This window comes from Schistocerca serialis, chromosome 11 (genome assembly GCF_023864345.2).
Source record: "Schistocerca serialis cubense isolate TAMUIC-IGC-003099 chromosome 11, iqSchSeri2.2, whole genome shotgun sequence".
In the NCBI taxonomy this organism is placed as follows: domain Eukaryota; kingdom Metazoa; phylum Arthropoda; class Insecta; order Orthoptera; family Acrididae; genus Schistocerca; species Schistocerca serialis.
In genome coordinates this window covers 148361882-148385430 of record NC_064648.1, presented here as the reverse complement: position 1 = coordinate 148385430, position 23549 = coordinate 148361882, and the positions used below count along the sequence as shown (strand labels likewise).

Below are 23549 nucleotides of genomic sequence, written 5' to 3'. Positions count from 1 at the left end.
AATTTAGTACTCAGACAAATTCTGCTGCACAAACAATATTTCAAACAAAGCGATGTGGTAATTACAAAAATGTTTCACCAGTGGCTGGAGCAATACAGGAAACACCCCAGTATTCTTCTGGGATATAGACCTTGCAAATGTAAGTCTGGATAAAAAGGTCATCCACAATTTGAATCTGTCGCTGTCACAATTTCATTCTAGTTTTGAGTGACTACATTGCCATTTACTCGATGTACTAGAATATTTTTCGGTTATAAAGAATGGGAAAAAGTTACCAGAATGTATAAATACTAATTTAAAATATATTCCTTGCAATTTGTTCGAACTGCATGGTATTCTCAAGGCACAAGGCAAAAATTATCATAACAACTACTGCAAACGGTGCTGGAAACATAATGAATTTTAGTTTGCTACAGGATATTTGTAAACATGTCAAATGAAAAATGACAATCTCAATGAAAATTACCTTGGCACTTGTGAGTTGTTGAACATCTATTTGTGGCATTCAGGTCCGTGCAAAATGCCGTAGTTGTCTGTAAGATCAGTACAAACACACGCACTGTAACTACTGTCACCAATGTCACACACTTGCTGGGTAGTGTCAGAAGTGGACATCTAATAACAACGACAAAGAGTCGTAAATCAGATAGGTGGGAGGTTTGCGCTAGACAATAGTCAGCCGTATATTTCAGCAAGGTACACTCCTGCAGTACAAATCTGAGGAGTTGAATTTTACAAATCAGTTACACGTTCTTCACTTAGAGTCAAACGAAATTAAAAGTAATGAAAGATATGAGTGGAAATGATAATTACCGTGTGTCCTTCGAAGAACTTTGTTTAGATTTTGTTTTGCTACGAACTTACATTTTTCTCGTTTTCCTTTCGTTTTACAGTGGTGCCAACGTAAGCTGATTGACTGGAACCTCGGCTATGCAGTGGTAAACTCGGTAGTTGGTAAACATGGTTACATTACGGCAGAGTGCAGACGGCCAGTATTTGCAGGAAGACGTGTTGAGGATTGTTGATAGTTCTTGGTGTTGTTCTTTGCTGTGATGGAAAACAAGAAGAAACGTGTGGTTGCTCCCTCCGTGAAAGAGAATGGCGTTGAAGAAATTTCCATGGAAAATGAGGTATCCACAAATACAAACGCGCCGGATATCTTGCCTGGATTTAAAACGATGGACGAGTTTTTACAGGTTAGTAATCGTATCTTCAAGAATTAATTTGCTATTCATGTCAGCCAAATTACATGATCAGTTTATTTGTATTTTAACGACAAAATTGTGTGGACAATGCCATTTAACTGAGAATTGATTTAATAAACGATGTATGTCAGTTTTGTGGCAAAGTAATTTTTGTAACGTATCTACCCAAATTTTTGCCCTTGTTGCCGTACTAGTTGTTATTGATCGATCTCTCTGTGTGCATATGGTACTACTTAATAGTAATACCGGTAATTATGGTATGCCTATTCATTGTTGATGCGGAAGCATCCCCAATGAAACTGAAAATGCGCCGGAAACCAGCATTGCAGATGGATAAATCCATCAAAAAGCATAGAGAATAAATCAGTACTAATAACGTCCAACATGAACAACAAATGTCAACGTAACGAATCTTGCTATATGATCTGCAGCAGTTATTGAATGTTTCAATTAAACTCAGATCTTGGGAAAAACAATTCTTACTGCGAGAATATTAGGAGTCATATATTATACATTCTAGTCAGTACTCATGAAGCATTTGCTCAACTACAATTTTGTATGATAGTAATTTGTTCTGATTAATGTGATAAGCTCAGATTCTCTCTGGCATTAGAAGTCGATCTGAGGAGGATCGAGGAAGTTATCTTGTTCTCGTTACAGAGGCAGTTACAGAACCAGTATCCACACCTCCATCATATGTTTTATTGTTTTTTTTTTTTTTTTTTGTCACACCTTTTATCAAAATGATACCCCATTTTCAATGTAATCTTTCATTGTCTGATAACAATAATCTAATCTCCTCAGTCAGTTTATTGTACACTTTTATTCCTTGGTAGCAAATGTTGATTTGAGTTTTATATTCTTTCTTGCAAAATATATGTTCAGTCATGATCTTGTTCCATGGTCACAGGTAGAGCACTACATACGAATATACCATACACCATGTCATGTACCGTATGTGCTACAATCATTTCTTGTCTTTTTATATTGACATGACTGCCAACCAGCTGTCTGTCGGAGTGAATGGCCACTGCGGAACTATTCCCTAGAGCAAAGTGGACCACCCAGTGGCATAACATGCAGCTGAACATAACATGGTTGATTTGAGTGGCTGCTTCACGGCCTGGACCATCTGCATCCTTCCCTCCACCATCAACTTTTCTAATCACACAAATGGGAGTTACCGTTAGAGCACATCCTCCACTCCCAAAATCATCCTGCTCTCAACCTATTATAACCTGTCAGAGGTAGAAGTAACTTTGGGTGTGCCGCAGGGAAGTGTGTTGGGACCCTCGCTGTTTATGTTGTAGAGAATATTAATAGTACTGACAGGCTTTTTGCTGATGATGAGGTTATCTATAATGAATTACCATCTGGAAGAATCTGCACAAATATTCAGTCAGATCTTAAGATTTCCGCATGGTGCAGAGATTGCCAACTTGCTCTAAATGTTCAGAAATGTAAAATTTTGCACTTAACAATACAAAAAAACTGTAGTATCCTATTACTGTAATATCAATGAGTCACTGTTGAAATTGCCCAAATACCTGGGTGTAATGCTTTGTAGGGATATGAAATGGAATGATCACATAGGTTCAGTTATGGGTAAAGCAGATGGTAGACTGGGGGGCGGGGGGGGGGTTGGACTGTTTTTGGGGGAGGTGACCAAACAGCAAGGCCATTGATCTCATCGGATTAGGGAAGGACGGGGAAGGAAGTCGGCTGTGCCCTTTCAGAGGAACCATCCCGGCATTAGCCTGGATCAGTTTAGGGACATCGGGATGGCCAGATGCGGGATTGAACTGTCGTCCTCCCGAATTCGAGTCCAGTTGGTAGACTTGGTTTTGTTGGTAGAATACTGAGGGAAATGCAGTTGGTCTGCAAAAGAGATTGCTTATAAATCACTCATGCGAACAGTTGTAGAACAGTGCTCAAGCGTGTTGTTCCCATACCAGATAAGACTAACAGGGGGTATTGAATGTATACAGAGGAGGACAGTACAAATGATCACAGGTCTGTTTAATTCATGGGAGAGTGTCACAGAGATACTGAAGGAACTGAACTGGCAGGCTCGTGAAGAGAGACGGGCCCAAGACAGTCTATTAAAAAAATTTCAAGAGCCAGTTTTAAATGATTACTGTAGGAAATGCTACAACCCTCTACGTATCACTCACACAGGCATCATGAGGATAACATTAGAATAATTACTGCACACACAAAGGCATTCAAACAGTCATTCTTCCCATGCTCCAAACGTGAATGGACCACTAAGAAATGGTAATAACTGGTACAATGGGATGTACCCTCTGCCATGAACCTCATGGTTGTTGCAAAGTACAGATGTAGATATAGATGTTATACACATGTCAACCTTATTTTTGGATCATGTGAATTTTATTTCAGTTGACATATTTATTAGCAACAAGTATAGAATTGTGTTTTGTCTTCAAATTCATTACTTGTCTAGAATAAATCGGTTCACTTTCTTTGCACTGTTTTGTAAATATCTTTTGCCAATGCAGCTATATATGTCCACTTATTTCTTCTTAGTCTGTTGATTTTCTGTCATTCTTCGCAACAATGTAATCTTCCACTTGTCGATCCTCAAAATCTTCATGCCATCTTTCCCTTTTTCCTTCTCACCAATTTTCCATGTCTGATCCCTGGGAGCCAAAATGAAGTGTTCTTGTCCCTATTCGGAAATACAAAAGTGTCTGATTCCACCCGTGTGCTTTGACCCATGATGTCACAAATATGGTGGAAACGACCATACACTACGACTCCAATATGGCGCCTATGACCTCATGACGTAAACATGACCACAAATATGAAAATACATTGAAAAACCAACACACACATGTTCCACAAGAAACCTAATGAAACTAACGGGACAAGTGCAGGAAATTGTGGACAGGGTGAATATAAACAAATTTAGACACACACCACCATACCAAACCACACAAAACAACGAAAAAAGCCGACAACACAAAACTCCCCAGATTCCACTAAACACAATATCCTCTGGAATCAGACACTTCCCTTGACCTACATAGCTCAACAGCAGCTCCCGATCCCACAAATAACACTTCCCTTGACCTATATAGCTCAACAGCAATTCCCGATACCAGAACACTCACAGCCACAACCACACGTTGGAATCAAACACTTCCCTTGACCTATATAGGTCAACAGAAACTACTGATACCAAATCATAAAACCCAAAACTACAATCACGTCCACAATCATCACTACCACAAAAAAACACAACGAACCAACAAAATTGGAATCGAACTCGACCGGTTATCCTTACGACATCTCCACATACAGCTGTTCCTGGTCTGAGACACCAGAACTTTAGTAAGCCCCATTTCTTCACGACACACTGAACACTCACGACTTCACCCAAAAATCCGAATAGTTGAAGAAATTTTATTAGAGACAACATACTGTCCCCCATCATCGCTGACAACCAAAAACTGTTGATCTTGTCAGTCATATCCATACCTACCAAAGACATAAAAAAGCAATTTACCAAAATTCACACAAGATGAACAGAAAAAACTACAATAACATTGACATAAACAAAACTAAAATCGTTAACTCACTGAAAAATATTCCGCTGAAAGCACAGTCAGTACAGATACCACACACGTGCAATGCTACCACGCAAATGAGCCCCATACGCCACGTAACACGCTACCCATAAACACACCACTAGAAAGAACCGCCAACCTCAACAATACGCCACCTGTATACATGCCACACATGCAAACTAAGCCAAAAACATCACCTAACACACAACACACAAACACACAACCAGAGAGCACCACTGATCACATCAGAACGACACCTACAAACACGCCACTCTCACAAACTAAATTCCGCACTGTCATGACGTCACACACCACAACAGCCTTACGTCATGGGTCAAAGCCGACGGGTGGGATGGTGCGCTTCGGTCGACCCTCCCTCTTCTTATATGTTCGTAGCAGAGTCAGAACACCGACATTTCATCTGTCACCCGATTTATAGTGTGTTAATTAAACTGTATTATAACTCAGTCACCATTAATTATTATTAATTATATTCTTTATGCAGAGGACCTGCAAAGCATTATCTCCATAGAACTGTACTTGGCCCTGCTTCCTTTGCAACTGTTATTGTTGGAGGGAAAAATGATATTTACTCTAATTGCGGAATGCATCATCATTTCATCATTGACTGTCTTGTATTTGTTTCAACTTCATAATTTGGAGTAGATACAACTTAGTCAAATATGACATCAGCCCAAAGACATGAGAAGAAGTAAGTGACATTTTATTTTAGAGCTTCCATTGATCATTACTGTTTTAATCCTTGGAAAGGGTGTCTGCTTCTCGACAGTCAAGACACCACCCAGCCGTGACACCAAACAAAAAAGGCCCTGCTAATAGCAGCTGACAACGTTCACTCGCCGTCACACCTTGCCAATTTCTCAAACTGCACACCTCTCTGTTCAACTCTGCATAAATGTGAAACAAAACAACTGCACACAACATGTGTTTCATGATTTAAGCACTACCTAATATTACTTTTACTCTTTTGTCATGATCATCTTTCCTTATCATAAATAGGGAGTAGGAAATGTCATTTGCCTGAACAGCATGTAACACTACACTACACACTGCTCATTTGAAACAGGTTTGCTAGGTTTAATGTATGCCACTGTTTCTATAAAGCCTCATTACTAAGTGCCATGGGCCAGGATTTTTGTAACTTGGATCCAATTTCTTGCTCATTTTCCATTATTTACCTTACCACAGATGCTGTATACTTTCGCTCAGTAAGGTAGAGGCACTAGTCTTTGGCAGTGCCCCAGTTTTTGAGACTTCTCAGTATTTGTTAAATGTTAATGAAAGTAAAACCATTGTCTTTGGTGTGGATATTGGAAAATTTTGTGCCTTACTATATGGCAACCTTGTAGATTAGCAGCAGACGTACTCAGCTGTTTCAGAGGAAAAATAAATTGTGACATGATTGTTAATGTTCTGATAGTACATCTACATCCATACTCCGCAAGCCACCTGATGGTGTGTGGCGGAGGGTACTTTGAGTACCTCTATCGGTTCTCCCTTCTATTCCAGTCTCGTATTGTTCGTGGAAAGAAAGATTGTCGGTATGCCTCTGTGTGGGCTCTAATCTCTCTGATTTTATCCTCATGGTCTTTTCACGGGATATACGTAGGAGGGAGCAATATACTGCTTGACTCCTCGGTGAAGGTATGTTCTCGAAACTTCAACAAAAGCCCGTACCGAGCTACTGAGCGTCTCTCATGCAGAGTCTTCCACTGGAGTTTTAAATCACTCCTAATACCTACTCCCAGATAATTCACAGAATTAACTGCTTCCAGTTGCTGACCTGCTATATTGTAGCTAAATGATAAAGGATCTTTCTTTCTATGTATTCGCAGCACATTACACTTGTCTACATTGAGATTCAATTGCCATTCCCTGCACCATGCGTCAATTCGTTGCAGATCCTCCTGCGTTTCAGTACAATTTTCCATTGTTACAACCTCTCGATATACCACAGCATCATCCGCAAAAAGCCTCAGTGAACTTCCGATGTTATCCACAAGGTCGTTTATGTGTATTGTGAATAGCAACGGTCCTACGACACTTCCCTGCGGCACACCTGAAATCACTCTTACTTCAGAAGACTTCTCTCCATTGAGAATGACATCCTGCATTCTGTTGTCTAGGAACTCTTCAATCCCATCACACAATTGGTCTGATAGTCTGTACGCTCTTACTTTGTTCATTAAACGACTGTGGGGAACTGTATCGAACGCCTTGTGGAAGTTGAGAAACACGGCATCTACCTGGGAACCCGTGTCTGTGGCCCTCTGAGTCTCGTGGACGAATAGCGCGAGCTGGGTTTCACACGATTATCTTTTTCGAAACCCATGCTGATCCCTACAGAGTAGATTTCTAGTCTCCAGAAAAGTCATTATACTCGAACATAATACGTGTTCCAAAATTCTACAACTGATCGACGTTAGAGATATAGGTCTATAGTTCTGCGCATTTGTTGGACGTCCTTTCTTGAAAACGGGGATGACCTGTGCCCTTTTCCAATCCTTTGGAACACTAGCTCTTCTAGAGACCTACGGTACACCACTGCAAGAAGGGGGCAAGTTCCTTCGCGTACTCTGTGTAAAATCGAACTTGTATCCCATCAGGTCCAGTGGCCTTTCCTCTTTTGAGTGATTTTAATTGTTTCTCTATCCCTGTGTCGTCTATTTCGATATCTACCATTTTGTCATCTGTGCGACAATCTAGAGAAGGAACTACAGTGCAGTCTTCCTCTGTGAAACAGCTTTGGAAAAAGACATTTAGTATTTCGGCCTTTAGCCTGTAATCCTCTGTATCAGTACCGCTTTGGTCACAGAGTGTCTGGACATTTTGTTTTGATCCACCTACCACTTTGACATATGACCAAAATTTCTTAATATTTTCTGCCAAGTCAGTACACAGAACTTTACTTTCGAATTCCCTGAACGCCTCTTGCATAGCCCTCCTCAGCTACATTTCGCTTCGCGTAATTTTTGTTTGTCTGCAAGGCTTTCGCTATGTTTATGTTTGCTGTGAAGTTCGCTTTGCTTCCGCAGCAGTTTTCTAACTAGGTTGTTGTACCACGGTGGCTCTTTTCCATCTCTTACAATCTTGCTTGGCACATACTCATCTAATGCATATTGTACGATGGTTTTGAACTTTGTCCACTGATCCTCAACACTATCTGTACTTCAGACAAAACTTTTGTGTTGAGCCGTCAAGTACTCTGAAATTTGCTTTTTGTTAAGACAGTTAGTAGAGACAAATGTTAAAGTAAAACTAGTCTTCAATGCATAATGTGCAACATTTTCGAATTAAATTTAGTAATAGTATTATGCTGGACTGGTCCATGATACTGTAGGAGGTAAAGCAGCTTGTTAAAAAAGATTAATCCCAGCTGTTAATGTTAAGGATGGGTGTACAAGACTGGTTCATTGTTTTCTGTGGCATTTCAGTCTTTAACGTTGTCTGTCAGTTACTAGTACCTTTTGTTATTTTTACGTCAGTGTAAAGAATACGAGTGATAAAAATTTCTTACTTTACGGATTCCTCTCTTGCAATTTCGTGTTTGCAAATGTTGGCTCCAGCCATTGACCTGGTGTCAGTCAGTGGAACAACTGACTGTCAATAACAGGAGCATTGAAAGATTACAATCCTGAGCAAATGACAAAAGCTTTGGAAGCTGTCCAGGCAGGCACCCTAATGGCTACGGCAACCAAAGAGCTTGGTGTGGCAAGTGTGACATTGCATTATAAAGTAAGACAGCAAACGTCCCTATTGCATAACTTTGGTCCTTCTGTTATACTTACTGAGGATTGGGTAAATATTCTATTACGCTGGCTTTTGTCAACTGCAAATGTGCACTGTCCAGTAGCAAAGGAAGTATTGCTGGACAGTGAACAGCAAATAATAAGCAAAATCAAAAGAAAAAAGCACTTTACTGAAGTAAGACAAGGCAGTACGAGCTATATATCACTTATGAAAAGGCATCCAATTCTGTGTTACAGAATGGCACAAAACTTGGGAACTATGTGCGAAAAGACCACTGAGCAACAAATATGTAACTCGTTTGTAGAAATAGAATGGCATTTGGGGGGAAAATTGGGAACAGCAAATGACACAAGTAGAGTTTCTAACTCAGATGAAACTGCACTTTTGTTTGTCACTGCCTAAAGGGGAAAAGTAGTCAGCTATAAGGGGAATGAATTTGTATACAATGCTGGCAATTCTGAGAAAGAAAATGTTACTGTACTTGTAACAACAGATTCTGCTGATAAGCTTGCTCCTCTGATATGTGTGTGTGTGTGTGTGTGTGTGTGTGTGTGTGTGTGTGTGTGTTTTTTCCTAAAATCGTGTCCTGAAATGAGGTCCATTCTATCCAGCATTGTGTTCACCACACCTAGAATAGCTTTTTGTTGCCCTCCCAATCCCCGCAATATCCTTGTCAGGCCCTATACTCCTTTTGCACTCATCTGCCTGTGCTACGACTCTTACCCTAGTGATCATCCCCACTGCAAGTCTTGCCAATTTCACCCAAGACAAGGCTGTAGCCTTTTGCCCCTACTCTTCAATCTGTACATCGAGGAAGCAATGATGGAAATAAAAGAAAGGTTCAGGAGTGGAATTAAAATACAAGGTGAAAGGATATCAACGATACGATTCGCTGATGACATTGCTATCCTGACTGAAAGTGAAGAAGAATTAAATGATCTGCTGAACGGAATGAACAGTCTAATGAGTACACAGTACGGTTAGAGAGTAAATCGGAGAAAGACGAAGGTAATGAGAAGTAGTAGAAATGAGAACAGCGAGAAACTTAACATCAGGACTGATGGTCACGAAGTCAGTGAAGTTAAGGAATTTTGCTACCTAGGCGGTAAAATAATCATGACGGACGGAGCAAGGAGGACATCAAAAGCAGACTCGCTATGGCAAAAAAGGCATTTCTGGCCAAGAGAAGTCTACTAATATCAAATACCGGCCTTAATTTGAGGAAGAAATTTCTGAGGATGTACGTCTGGAGTACAGCATTGTATGGTAGTGAAACATGGACTGTGGGAAAACCGGAACAGAAGAGAATCGAAGCATTTGAGATGTGGTGCTATAGACGAATGTTGAAAATTAGGTGGACTGATAAGGTAAGGAATGAGGAGGTTCTACGCAGAATCGGAGAGGAAAGGAATATGTGGAAAACACCGATAAGGAGAAGGGACAGGATGATAGGACATCTGCTGAGACATGAGGGAATGTTTTCCATGGTACTAGAGGGAGCTGTAGAGGGCAAAAACTGTAGAGGAAGACAGAGATTGGAATACGTCAAGCAAATAATTGAGGACGTAGGTTGCAAGTGCTACTCTGAGATGAAGAGGTTAGCATCAAACCAGTCAGTAAACTGATGGAAAAAGAAAAGAAGAAGAAGAAAAAAGAAAAACACCACCTGTACCAGCCCTATAACTGGGAAAATTTATATTGTCAAAGGGAGAGCCATCTGTGAAACAACGCATGTCATTTACCACCTGTTATGCAAACATTTTTCAGCATTTAGGATCGTCGTGACTACCACCAAGTTATCACTTAGGATGAATTGATATAGTCAGAGGGTGAATACCGGCAGCACACAATATCCTGTTACAAGGTGTGCTCTACAGTATGACTGTCACGATCTCAGTGCCTGTTTCACCACATGTGCCGTCTTGGTTCTTCCAGCACACACAAGTTTCTCATAACTCTGCAGCCACCCACCTGGCCTCGATTTACATTAATTTCTTTGCTCTCATAATTTATTGTCAATAACTACTAAGGGAAAGCAGAAAGGTGGAAGTAGTATATAGAGGGTCTATACAAGGGCCCTCCACGCTGCCCTCCAATACTAAATTGGTGATCCCTTGATGCCTCAGAACATGTCCTACCAACCGATCCCTTCTTCTGGTCAAGTTGTGCCACAAACTTCTCTTCTCCCCAATCCTATTGAATACTTCCTCATTAGTTATGTCATCTACCCGTCTAATCTTCAGCATTCTTCTGTAGCACCACATTTCAAAAGCTTCTATTCTCTTCTTGTCCAAACTATTTACTGTCCATGTTTCACTTCCATACATGGCTACACTCCATACAAATACTTTCAGAAATGACTTCCTGACACTTAAATCTATACTCGATGTTAACAAATTTCTCTTCTTCAGAAACGCTTTCCTTGCCATTGTCAGTCTACATTTTATATCCTCTCTGTAGAAGGATGTAGGTTGCAGTAGGTACTGGGAGATGAAGAAGCTTGCACAGGATAGAGTAGCATGGAGAGCTGCATCAAACCAGTCTCAGGACTGAAGACCACAACAACAACAACAACAACATACAAGGGCGATGTACTTGAGGACAATATTATGGAAATGGAAGAGGATGTAGATGAAGATGAAATGGGAGATATGATACTGCGTGAAGAGTTTGACAGAGCACTGAAAGACCCGAGTCGAAACAAGGCCCCCAGAGTAGACAACATTCCATTAGAACTACTGATAGCCTTGGGAGAGCCAGTCCTGACAAAACTCTACCATCTGGTGAGCAAGATGTACGAGACAGGCGAAATACCGTCAGACTTCAAGAAGAATGTAATAATTCCAATCCCAAAGAAAGCAAGTGTTGACAGATGTGAAAATTACCGAACTATCAGTTTAATAAGTCACGGCTGCAAAATACTAACGCGAATTCTTTACAGACGAATGGAGAAACTGATAGAAGCCAACCTCGGGGAAGATCAGTTTGGATTCCGTAGAAATGTTAGAACACGTGAGGGAATACTGACCTTACGACTTATCTTAGAAGAAAGAGTAAGGAAAGACAAACCTACGTTTCTAGCATTTGTAGACTTAGAGAAAGCTTTTGACAACGTTGATTGGAATACTCTCTTTCAAATTCTGAAGGTGGCAGGGGTAAAATACAGGGAGCGAAAGGCTATTTACAATTTGTACAGAAAGCAGGTGGCAGTTATAAGAGTCGAGGGTTATGAAAGGCAAGCAGTCATTGGGAAGGGAGTGAGACAGGGTTGTAGCCTATCCCCGATGTTATTCAATCTGTATATTGAGCAAGCAATAAAGGAAACAAAAGAAAAGTTCGGAGTAGGTATTAAAATCCATGGAGAAGAAATAAAAACTTTGAGGTTTGCCGATGACATTGTAATTCTTTCAGAGACAGCAAAGGACTTGGAAGAGCAGTTGAACGGAATGGACAGTGTCTTGAAAAGAGGGTATAAGATGATCATCAACAAAAGCAAAACGAAGATAATGGAATGTAATCGAATTAAGTCGGGTGATGCTGAGGGGATTAGATTAGGAAATGAGACACTTAAAGTAGTAAAGGAGTTTTGCTATTTGGGGAGCAAAATAACTGATGATGGTCGAAGTAGAGAGGATATAAAATGTAGCCTGGCAATGGGAAGGAAAGCGTTTCTGAAGAAGAAAAATTTGTTAACATCGAGTATAGATTTAAATGTCAGGAAGTCATTTCTGAAAGTATTTGTATGGAGTGTAGCCATGTATGGAAGTGAAACATGGACGATAAATAGTTTAGACAAGAAGAGAATAGAAGCTTCCGAAATGTGGTGCTACAGAAGAATGCTGAAGATTAGATGGGTAGATCACATAACTAATGAGGAGGTATTGAATAGAATTGGGGAGAAAAGAAGTTTGTGGCACAACTTGACCAGAAGAAGGGATCGGTTGGTAGGACATGTTCTGAGACATCGAGGGGTCACCAATTTAGTATTGGAGGGCAGCGTGGAGGGTAAAAATCGTAGAGGGAGACCAGGAGATGAATACACTAAGCAGATTCAGAAGGATGTAGGCTGCAGTAGGTACTGGGAGATGAAGAAGCTTGCACAGGATAGAGTAGCATGGAGAGCTGCATCAAACCAGTCTCAGGAGTGAAGACCACAACAACAACAACTACTCCATTCTTGACGCTAGTTTAGTTTCCTGTATCTTGTATTTTCTGACCTGTCTATTTTTCCCTCCTCCATTCTACACCACACTCAGTGCACTTAGGTATCCGCTCTTATTAACTCGTGCACGATGTTTCGGTAGTAATCTCTGTCTTGTGTATTACTGTATTTTTCACCTTTGAGCTCTCATGTTTTCAGATCTCATCCTGTCTAGTCCCCAAGAGATCAGCCTTTCCATCACATCCTGTCCAGTAAGTCTCCCCTGACTTGGCATTGTGGGTGACTTTTCCAACCTCATTCTATTTCCTAGACCTCACCATTCCTTTTCCTTCACTCCTCTTTCTTCCCCTGCAACCCTTTTGCCAGAAGGGGAGTCACTGGCTCTGTACAATTGCAGCAATGTGTGGAGTTACAAATTTAAATCACAATCATGACTGCACTAACCATTATCCCCACCATCCCCTACGTGTCCATCAATGAAAAACATGATAGACCAATGCAGCTCGTGTTCAGTTATCTGAGGCAGAAACACGTCTTCCAGGTACTCATAGAATCTGGGACAATGCATCCAACAACTTTCAGATTATCGATTCCCCAATGTTCTTAGTATGCTGTTAGTTATTACACCAGGAATTCTCTCCCTCAAGAACACGGAGAATAGGATGATAAGAAAAAGTTGTTGAATGTGTGGTCCCATTTTCTATGAGTACATGGCAAATGTGTTTCTACCTCAAATAACTGAACAAGAAATCGAATGTCCTCTCATGTTTTTCATTGATGAACATGTAGGGGAAAGGGAGGCATAATGTCATAGCAGCCATTTGAATTTGCTAGTATGTACAGTGTTGAAATTCTAATGAAATTGCATAAAGGCCCACTCAAAACCCCCTCAGTCAGTCATTTGAAGGAGCCAAGATATTTCTCGTCTTGCAGTCATGTTTTGTTTCCTTTTGAGACCTTTTATCTAAGGTAACTTCACACTCCATGTATTTATTACAAATTTACGTCACAAGTTAGGTTGTTGTAAAATAATTGTTATGAAAGAGTGGTGACAGCAACACATTCTCCTGCCAATGATTGCTTCATTGGACATCGTCACCAACTAACAACTATTTTTGTGGAATAGTGTCTAGGCAGGCACAATCCTCAGCCAGTGACTAATATACATACCCTGAATTGTTACATTTTTTCTGTCGTTTATGTGAACAAATATTAAATACTGACAATGAGAAGGTCTTTAGAGGGTTTCAGTCATTTTCACCTAAAAAACAAGAAAAATAAATTTATGACCATGTCCTGTTGTTGCACAGAATATTTTTGTGTGTGGGAGTTAAGGATTTGCGGTGCAGATCATTTCAACTGTCTGAGAGGAATAATGTTTCATATAACTTTAATAAGAAGATCAAAATTGCTACAAAGGAGTGGGTTGTGTGTAGGTACATGGTGAAAGACCCCCGTGGATATGGTAAAGTTAAAATTTATGAAACAGCAATAATGACAGAAACAAAGACCAACCGTAAGTGTCGGCAAAGACATTAATTATGAATGCGCAGTAGCGAGCAGACTAATGAACGAATATCATCATTCACTTTTCTTTGTACGTGGTTTTTGTTTCTCTCTATTGCTTGAAGTATGACTGCTACGAGTGTTTTGTGTTATAAGTGATTCTGAATAAGAGAAGACTAAGTATTTTTATTGAAGTGAAGTGGTGCTAAGTTGGGAGAATTCCCTTCATATTGAAAGGCAGTGGTGTTCTTGGAGTCAGCTGCCTGTGTCTACAATTGAAATGTATGAGAGGAAGTCCACAGTCCTATTTCGTCAGATTAACAGAAATATAAGAGCTTTTAGAAGGCGAAAATGTATAGTGATGCACACACACGCACACACACACACACACACACACACACACACACACACACACACACACACAGAGAGAGAAAAAAGAGAGAGGCGATGCAAGGTAAGTGATGAAGAATAGCACAATTTCGTACACGCAGAAGATTTACTAATAATTCAGTTGTACTATCCTTCAATTTTTTCCATTTTAATTATATCATTTTATTATTATATTATAATATTATTATTATTATTATTATTGTTATACAGTTGCTGTTTTCTGGAAAAGATTTCCAACATTGCAGTTGAGGTCAGGTGCCCAGGATATGAAGTGTGAACCCACAAATATGTTGCTGTTGACAAAGTTGAAAATGACTGTGTGAAAGCTGTGCCTAAATTTTTTTACTTTTTCTTGGTAGTAATAATGAATTTTTCATAAAAAAGTAAATAGTATCTGTATTATGTAATAATTTTTTAATTCTCTGTATGTAAATTGTACTGTAAATGAGTTCTTTTTCCCCCAGTACACTTCCTCAGAGTTAAAACTGGATTTTCTCAATTTGTTTAGACCTTTTGAGCTATCTGGCCACTATGCCCTTCCTGTTGGGCATGATGGCCACTCTGGCATTTTCCACATTTGTGCTGTTCCTGTATTTTGACACTCATTCAAGTTCTGTCCGTCAAACGGTAAAGTGCTTACTGCAGTTTTCTCTAACTGAGCACACATTTTCATACCATAGAATGATGTAGAATACTTTAAATCTCTGTTAACTTAACTGTCAATAAGTGATGTATATGAATGTCAATAGCTGATACTGGTACACATGAAAATCTGGAATCTCAAGGACTTGTGCTGCCATCTTCTTCCTGGGTGGTGCAAGCAGTCATAGGTGAAAAGTTACTCTTAGATAGCTCTTGATTATATTCTTCAGGAATGGCTTGAGAACGTTTTAGGAGAGGCATAAACTTCTTGCAATACACAATTTTGATTCTTCCCTATGTGTTCAGTCTTCAGTGTGATACATTTTCTGCAATGGTGGAGGACTTGACAGAGGCTTTGACGGAGGCCTTGGATGCAGAAATTTGCATTTTGGCTGTTTGGGAACTGTTCCACCTCAAAAATCACTCTACCGTTGTTATGGAAATGCCTGCCGCACAATGGTTTCATTGTCTGAGGAAGGAACGAGAAGTAAGTGAATCTCGTTTCAGGACAATAAGGGGGATGAGGCAGAATTAGACAGGCCAAAGCAGTAGTATGTGTGACCATGTGGTGTGCAGATTGAAATGGGGTACAGTCACGGATGAGAAGCACCCCCCTCACAGAGCTTCCTGTGATGTTTTGTCCTGACAGGCTCCTGTAACCTGGTCAGGAGTAGTACACTCTTTGTGACAGTCTCTCTCTTTCAAGCATAAAATGATAGCACCGTAATGTGGGAGACACCCACCCTGCCACCCACTTAAAAAAAATTATTGCTGACAAGGGAACCTCCCCATCGCACCCCCCTCAGATTTAGTTATAAGTTGGCGCAGTGGATAGGCCTTGAAAAACTGAACACAGATCAATCGAGAAAACAGGAAGAAGTTGCGTGGAACTATGAAAAAAGTTAGTAAAATATACAAACTGAGTAGTCCATGCGAAGATAGGCAACATCAAGGTCAATGGGAGTCGAGGAGCGCCGTGGTCCCGTGGTTAGCGAAAGTAGCTACGCAACAAGAGGTCCTAGGTTCAAGTGTTCCCTCGAGTGAAAAGTTTAATTTTTTATTTTCAGTTTATGTGACAAACTCTTATGTTTTCATCACTTTTTTGGGAGTGATTATCACATCCACAAGAAAACCTAAATCGGGCAAGGTAGAAGAATCTTTTTACCCATTCGCCAAGAGTACAAGTTAGGTGAGTCGACAACATATTCCTGTCATGTGACGCACATGCCGTCACCAGTGTCGTATAGAATATATCAGACGTGTTTTCCTGTGGAGGAATCAGTTGACCTATGACCTTGCGATCAAATGTTTTCGGTTCCGGTTGGAGAGGCACGTCCTTTTGTCTACTAATTGCACGGTTTTGCATTGCAGTCGCAAAACACAGACACTAAACTTATTACAGTGAACAGAGACGTCAATGAACGAACGGACAGATCATAACTTTGCAAAAATAAAGAAAGTAAAATTTTCAGTCGAGGGCAGACTTTAACCAAGGACCTCTCGTTCTGCAGTTACTCACGCTAACCACGGGACCATGGCGCTCCCGAGTTCACATTGTCGTTGTTGTTGCATATCTAGCGCATGGACTACTCAGTTTGTATGTTTTGCTAATTTTTTTCATAGTTCCACACAACTTCTTCCTGTTTTCTCGATTGATCTGTTTTCAGTTTTTCAAGGCCTATCCACTGTACCAACTTATAACTTAATCTGAGGGGGGTGCGATGGGGAGGTTCCCTTGTGAGTACCACCTTGACTAATGACGGTCGGGTCTTGGCCTTTTTTAGGTGATTCTATAGTGTTCACTGCTTGCTTTGCTCCTTTGTTTTGGGGCCACCGTTATACATGCAGCACTCATTCACAGTGATTGGGTGGGTTAAGAATTCATCCATAACGGGCATTCAAAAAGAAACGAGCCCAAGTGTGGAATGCGCAGACTGGTGACAGGAGAGTAATACATGGCGTGTGTAACGAGGTGTTGTTCTGACCAGAGCGTGGAAGTTCACAGCCCGTCGCTAGACGGCACGCGTGCGTGTCATGTGACTATACAGAGCTAGCTGCAGCAAGCATCAATTGTCCAATGCTGCCAGTCGCATTGCGAACAGTGACTTGGAGGCTGCAAAAGAAGAGCAAAGAGGTGTTGTTTGTTTTCTGACAGCGGAAGGAGTAGGAGGAATGGACATTCATCGACGAATGTCACAAGTGCACAGTGAACGTTGTGTGTCCCTTGCAACGGTCAAGGCATGTCACAAGCACTTCAGGGAAGGACGGGTGTCTTTAGCCGATGATGCACGGTCTGGAACACCTCACCGCATTACTGATGACATTGTCCAGCTGATGGATGCACTCATTACCCAGGACCGAGTGACAGTGAAAGCCGTAGCTGCCACGGTCGGGTTGAGTGCCAGAAGTGTTCACACCATTATGATGGACTGACTGCACTTGCGCAAAGTGTGTGCCCAGTGGATATCCCACAGTTTTCAACCACACCAGGAAGCATGTCGGATGGACCACTGTTTTGCTCATCTGCAGCACTATGCTCGGGAAGGGAATGCGTTCCTGGAACAAATGGTGGCTGAAGATGAGTCACGGTGTCATCACTTCGAACCAGAATCAAGACGATTAAGTCTCCAGTGGAAGCATCCGTGGTCACCATCACCATAAAAAGCCAAGGCCAGCCACACGAGTGCAGGAAAGGTTATGCTGACGTTCTTCTTTGACCAATATGGCCCCATTCTGATTCACTTCCTGCACCATGGGACAATAGTGAATGCCCAGCATTACTCACAAACCTTGACCACCCTCCGCCGAGTGATCAAATCAAAACGACGAGGCAATCTCACCCGTGGGGTCATTCTGCTCCACAACAATGCAAAGCCTCCTACGGCCAACACAGTCACGGCACTCCTGCATAAATTCAAATGGGAGGTTCTCGGCGACTCTCCATACAGTCCGGACCTCTCTCCTTGTGATTATGCCATTTTTGGTCCCCTTAAAAAGACTCTGAGGGGAAAACGATTCACGTCGGATGACGAAGTCCAACTGTACGTGCGGAACTGGTTAACATCGCAGCCCCGGGAATTTTATGAGACAGGCATTCACTGCCTTGCGTCGCAGTGGGACAACAGCCAGGGTCAGTACTTCTAACATACAGGCACTGGTTTATGTAATTATGCCTCCGGCTTGTTTCTGTTTGAACGCCCCTTATAGATTCTCCTTAAGTTGCAACATTTCCACTGCTGCCTTGGTACACCAGGCTTACTGACTAACTCTTAAACCATGGTTTAAGAATAAGTCCTGTAAGATTTTATAGCAGACTTCATAATTGTGCAACGAGGGCATACTCTTTGCTTCCCAGTAGCCTGCAAACAGTAGTCTGCAGCTGTGGTCTAATGCATGTGTGACTAGTGATGGGTTAACGAACATGTGCATTTACAGATTATGTTGTTTTACGATGTTTGAATATGTGTGCTGGCACTGTGGGACGACGACACAATTGTATTTAACAGGACTGACTACGACATATAAATGTGTCAGCTTACATTACATTGACATGGCTTAAAGCCATAATATGTAAGTAACATGGCTACATAGTTAAAATGGTTTGTGTAAGAGGTGTAACATTGAGATACGTAATGAATCTGTAAAATAATTTTTTAAACATTCTGTATTTTTCAGCAGCACTTGATAATGACCTAAGGCCGAAATTGCAATAGTGTGTAATAAAAACTAATAACATTCACTAGAGTAAAGATGATTTCCCTCAAAAATGCTTGAAGAACATTCTGGACAATTTGAGGAAATGATTTGGCCATCCAGATTGCCCAACATAAATTCCATCAAACATTTATGGGACGTGTTTGAGAGATTAGTTCGTACACAAAATCTACACTGGCAACGCTTTTGTTGTTACTGACGGCTGTAGGGGCAGCAAGGCTCAGTATTTCTGCTGGGGACTTCCAACAACTTGTTGTGTCTATGCTAGGCAATAGGAGGTCCAACACGATATTAGGAAGTATCCCATGACTTTTGCCACATTAATATATACTACATTTGTACACTCCCTAAAGCTGCTGCTGTTGTGGTTGTGGTCTTCAGTCCAGAAACTGGTTTGACGCGGCTCTCCATGCTACTCTATCCTGTGCATGCTTGAATATGTGTGCTGGCACTGTGGAACGACGACACAATTGTATTTAACAGGACTGACTACGACATATAAAAGTAACTACTGCAACCTACTCCGTTCGTTGACACTACGAAATTCCTGGAGCTCATGCTCGATAGGAAACTCTCTTGATCCTCCCATATCTGGCAGCCCACTGTACGTTATCCCTCACTGTCCTGTGTGTCCTCTATGGTACTTCCTGGGGTTCCGATCGAACCACCCTGCTCCGTTTGTACCGATCCCTTGTCCATTCCAAACTCGACTATGGGTGCTTTGTTTATGCATCTGCACGCCCATCCCTTTTACACTGTCTCAACACTATCCATCATCGTGGCATCCGTTTGGTCACAAGCGCCTTTTACACCAGCCCGGTTGACAGTCTGTATGCCAAAACTGCTGAACTACCACTGTCCTACCGCCATGACTTTCTCCTCAGCAGGTATGCATGCCGTTTGTCTGCCATGTGTGGCCACACGTCCTCCTTCTTTGATGATTCCTGTGATTATCAGTATGGGGGCTTGTCCTTCTTCTCTGTTACCTCCTGGAGTCTGCTTTCAGCACTGGCTATGACTGATTAACTTCACGCTACATGCAGCTTTCCCTGTGGGTGTGAACCCTTCTCCACGTTGGCTTCGTGAAGCGGCCCGTGTCAACCTTGGCATTCGTTCGCTTCCTAAGGACACTACTCCAGCCTTGGTCCATCGCCTTCAGTTTCACATCCTTTGCATGGCGTCAGGTGTGCCTTCGTCATTGGCATCCGTTTCTTTCGATATCGGCTTCCGGCACACTCCTCAATACTTACCGCTGAGCTCTTTGCCTTGTATCAGGCCATGTAGTCCATCCGGCAACACAGCCTTTTCAATTGTGTCCTCTGGTCAGACTCATTCAGTGCCCTTTAAAGTCTACGTGCACTGTACACTGCCCATCTGTTAGTGTAGTGGATCCAGGAAAACTGTCACTTGCTCACTCTTGGTGGAGCCAGTGTCCTTTTTCTGTGGGTTCTCGGTCATGTCAGTCTGCCAGGCAATGAGGCTGCTGCCAAAGCTGCAGTCCTCTCGTACTTCAGCCTGCGAGTACCTATATTCCCTCCGTTGATTCCTGTGTTGCCGTCGTGTCAGGAGGTGGTGTCCCATTGGCATCGCCAATGGTCCTCCCTTCACAGGAATAAGCTTTGACTTATTAAGCCTTGGATGTCCTCCTCTCGGCTCTCCCCCCAGGAGATCATTTTAACTCAGCTGCGTATTGAGCACTGCCTTTCTAGCCATCGTCATTCACTGAGTGGCGCTACCCCACCGTTTTGTGACCAAATTTTAAGTGTCTGCCACTCCCTGATGCCCTTTTTTTTAACCATTTACGTTCCAGCTTGGGATTTCCGTTCGATTTATCAGCTGTTTTAGTGAGTGACGAGCGGGCTATCGATCGTGTTTTACTTTTTATCTGCCAAAGCAATATGGCGCAGGCCATTAAATTTTTAATTTTGGACCTCCATTTCTGTATGGTGTCTTTTTTACCCCTTTTTACACTTTCCTGTTATTAGCCGTCTTCTGTTGTCAATTGGGACTGACTTATAATCATTTACCTCCTGTCTGTGCTGGTGTTCTGTAGCTTTTGACTTGGGCATGCATGACCCCAGTTGTTTTTTGCACCCTAAAGAAAAACAAAAACAAAAACATAACACAACACAATAACTGCAACGCACAACCTTCTGAATCTGCTTAATGTATTCACCCCTTGGTCTCCCTCTACGATTTTTACCCTCCACACTGCCCTCCAATACTAAATTAATGATGCTTTGATGCCTCAGAACATGTCCTACCAACTGATCCCTTCTTCTAGTCAAGTTGTGCCACAAATTCCTCTTCTACCCATTTCTGTTCAGTACCTCCTCATTAGCTACGTGATCTAATCTTCAGCATTCTTCTATAGCACCATATTTCAAAAGCTTCTATTCTTTTCTTGTCTAAACTATTTATCATCCATTTTTCACCTCTATACATGGCTGCACTCCATACAAATACTTTCAGAAACAACTTCCTGACACTTAAATCTATACTCGATGTTAACAAATTTCTCTTCTTCAGAAACGCTTTCCTTGCCATAGCCAGTCTACATTTTATATCTTCTCTACTTCGACCATCATCAGTTATTTTGCTTCTCAAATAGCAAAATTCATCTACTACTTTAAGCGTCTCATTTCCTAATCTAATTCCCTCAGCATCACCCAATTTAATTCGACTACATTCCATTATCCTCGTTTTGCTTTTGTTGTTGTTCATCTTACCTCCTCCTTTCAAGACACTGTCCATTCCGTTCAGCTTTTCTTCCAGGTCCTTTGCTGTCTATGACAGAGTTACATTGTCATCGGCGAACCTCAGAGTTTTTATTTCTTCTCCATGGATTTTAATACTTACTCCGAATTTTTCTTTTTTTTCCTTTACTGCTTGCTCAATATACAGATTGAATAACATCGGGGAGAGGCTACAACCCTGTCTCACTCCCTTCCCAATGACTACTTGCCTTTCATATCCCTCGACTCTTATAACTGCCATCTGGTTTCTGTACAAATTGTTAATAGCCTTTCGCTCCCTACATTTTACCTCTGCCACCTTCAGACTTTGAAAGAGATTATGCCATTCAACATTGTCAAAACCTTTCTCTGAGTCTACAAATGCTAGAAATGTAGGTTTGCCTTTCCTTAATCTATCTTCTAAGATAAGTCATAGGGTCAGTTTTGCCTCACGTGTTCCAATATTTCTACGGAATCCAAACTGATCTTCCCTGATGTCTGCTATATGTGGTTATAGCAAAAGTGAATTGGTGTAAACTGCACACTTTATTACTACAATACTAGAAGTGAAAAATTTCCATATAGATTATGCATCTCTGTCTAGGATATTTCTAGTTACTATTTTCATCTGGCCATGTTTTGTGTTTGGGCAGACGGGCTTCCGAGCTGCGATGGAGGCGACAAAGCTGGCGAACCGCCTACCGTCCGGTCACAAGTGGGACATCTACACCAGCTACCCGTCCTTCCAGAGACTCATGGATGGTGAGGCCAACCAGATGATGCAGATGTGAGTACACTGTGTTCAGGGTTCGGGGAATTGCTGTCCAGAGAATGTGTGTGTGTGTGTGTGTGTGTGTGTGTGTGTGTGTGTGTGTGTGTGTGTTATACTGTGGAGATGTATGAAACTCCATTTACACAATGTTTAAAATCATGTTTCTGTTCGCAACCCTGTTTCTGACAAAGTCCGCAACATGGTTGCAACTGTGTTGTTTCTGTTCCTTTGCACACTAGCAACAAACATTTCTTTACATTTATTTGCATGACCTGTTACACTGAAGCTGGTAGCAAATATTGCACATTGTTTACTTACCATGCGGTGGCAGGAGAAAACACACACAAAAGTTAAGGAATTGTGCAAGCTTTTTGAGCCAGTGGTTGCTTCTTCTGGCAGAAGGGTTGAAGGGAGAGAAAGAGGTATGAAGGAAAAGGACTGAGCGAGGTCCACCCCTACCGAGTGAGGTGATGCAGTGGTTAGCACACTGGACTCGCATTCGGGAAGATGGTGATCCAAACCCTTGTCCAGCCATCCAGATTTAGGTTTTCCATGATTTCCCTTAATCACTCAAGGCAAATGCCGGGATTGTTCCTTCACAAGAGCACAGCTGATTCCTTTCCCCTTTGTTGATTCAATCCAAGCTTGTGCTCCATCCCTAATGACCTCGTCGTTGGCAGGATGTTAAACCCAGTCTTCCATCTTTCTTCCTTTCCTTCATCCCTCTTCCTTGCTCTTTTAACCCTTCTGCAAGAAGAAGGAGCCTTTGACTCTGAAAGCTTGCATATTTACTTAACGTTTACGTGTGTTTTCTCCTGCTGCCACTTGGCCAGTAAATTTTTTTTACCTGTATGATTATGTTTTCAAAAATTGGTTATTTTCAATGATTTGTTTCCCATTGTTTACTTCACCATGTTCATCGAAGAGGATAGATTGGTGACATACTTCTGCATTATTATTACTCGAAAATATAAGCGTGCAAAGACACTCGTGTAAGATGAAAACATGCCGTGGTGGTGGGTACAATCATGTGCTTTGTGAACTGAATTTGGAAGATGA

General features: G+C 41.5%; 2 protein-coding genes across 6 annotated transcripts in view; one reads left to right on the top strand and one right to left on the bottom strand.

The window, feature by feature from the left end:
- The window catches only part of LOC126427392 (transmembrane protein 98-like), a 76304-nt gene extending 75396 nt beyond the window's left edge, over positions 1 to 908 (bottom strand). Inside the window, exons 1-2 of one of the 4 annotated variants that reach the window (XM_050089743.1) lie at positions 814 to 908; positions 467 to 717 (exon numbers count right to left, since the gene is read on the bottom strand). In XM_050089743.1, coding sequence (XP_049945700.1) covers positions 467 to 492 — 26 coding nt within the window. In that variant the 5' untranslated portion in view covers positions 493 to 717; positions 814 to 908. The remainder of the gene's footprint in view (positions 1 to 466; positions 718 to 813) is intronic. The other 3 variants (XM_050089744.1, XM_050089745.1, XM_050089746.1) reach the window with 3 other exon arrangements.
- Positions 909 to 987: 79 nt separating this feature from the next.
- Positions 988 to 23549, top strand: part of LOC126427003 (exosome component 10) — a 187298-nt gene continuing 164736 nt past the window's right edge. For both annotated transcript variants that reach the window (XM_050089155.1, XM_050089154.1), the window contains exons 1-2: positions 988 to 1196; positions 22372 to 22505. In XM_050089155.1, the coding sequence (XP_049945112.1) occupies positions 1053 to 1196; positions 22372 to 22505 (278 nt within the window). In that variant the 5' untranslated portion in view covers positions 988 to 1052. The remainder of the gene's footprint in view (positions 1197 to 22371; positions 22506 to 23549) is intronic.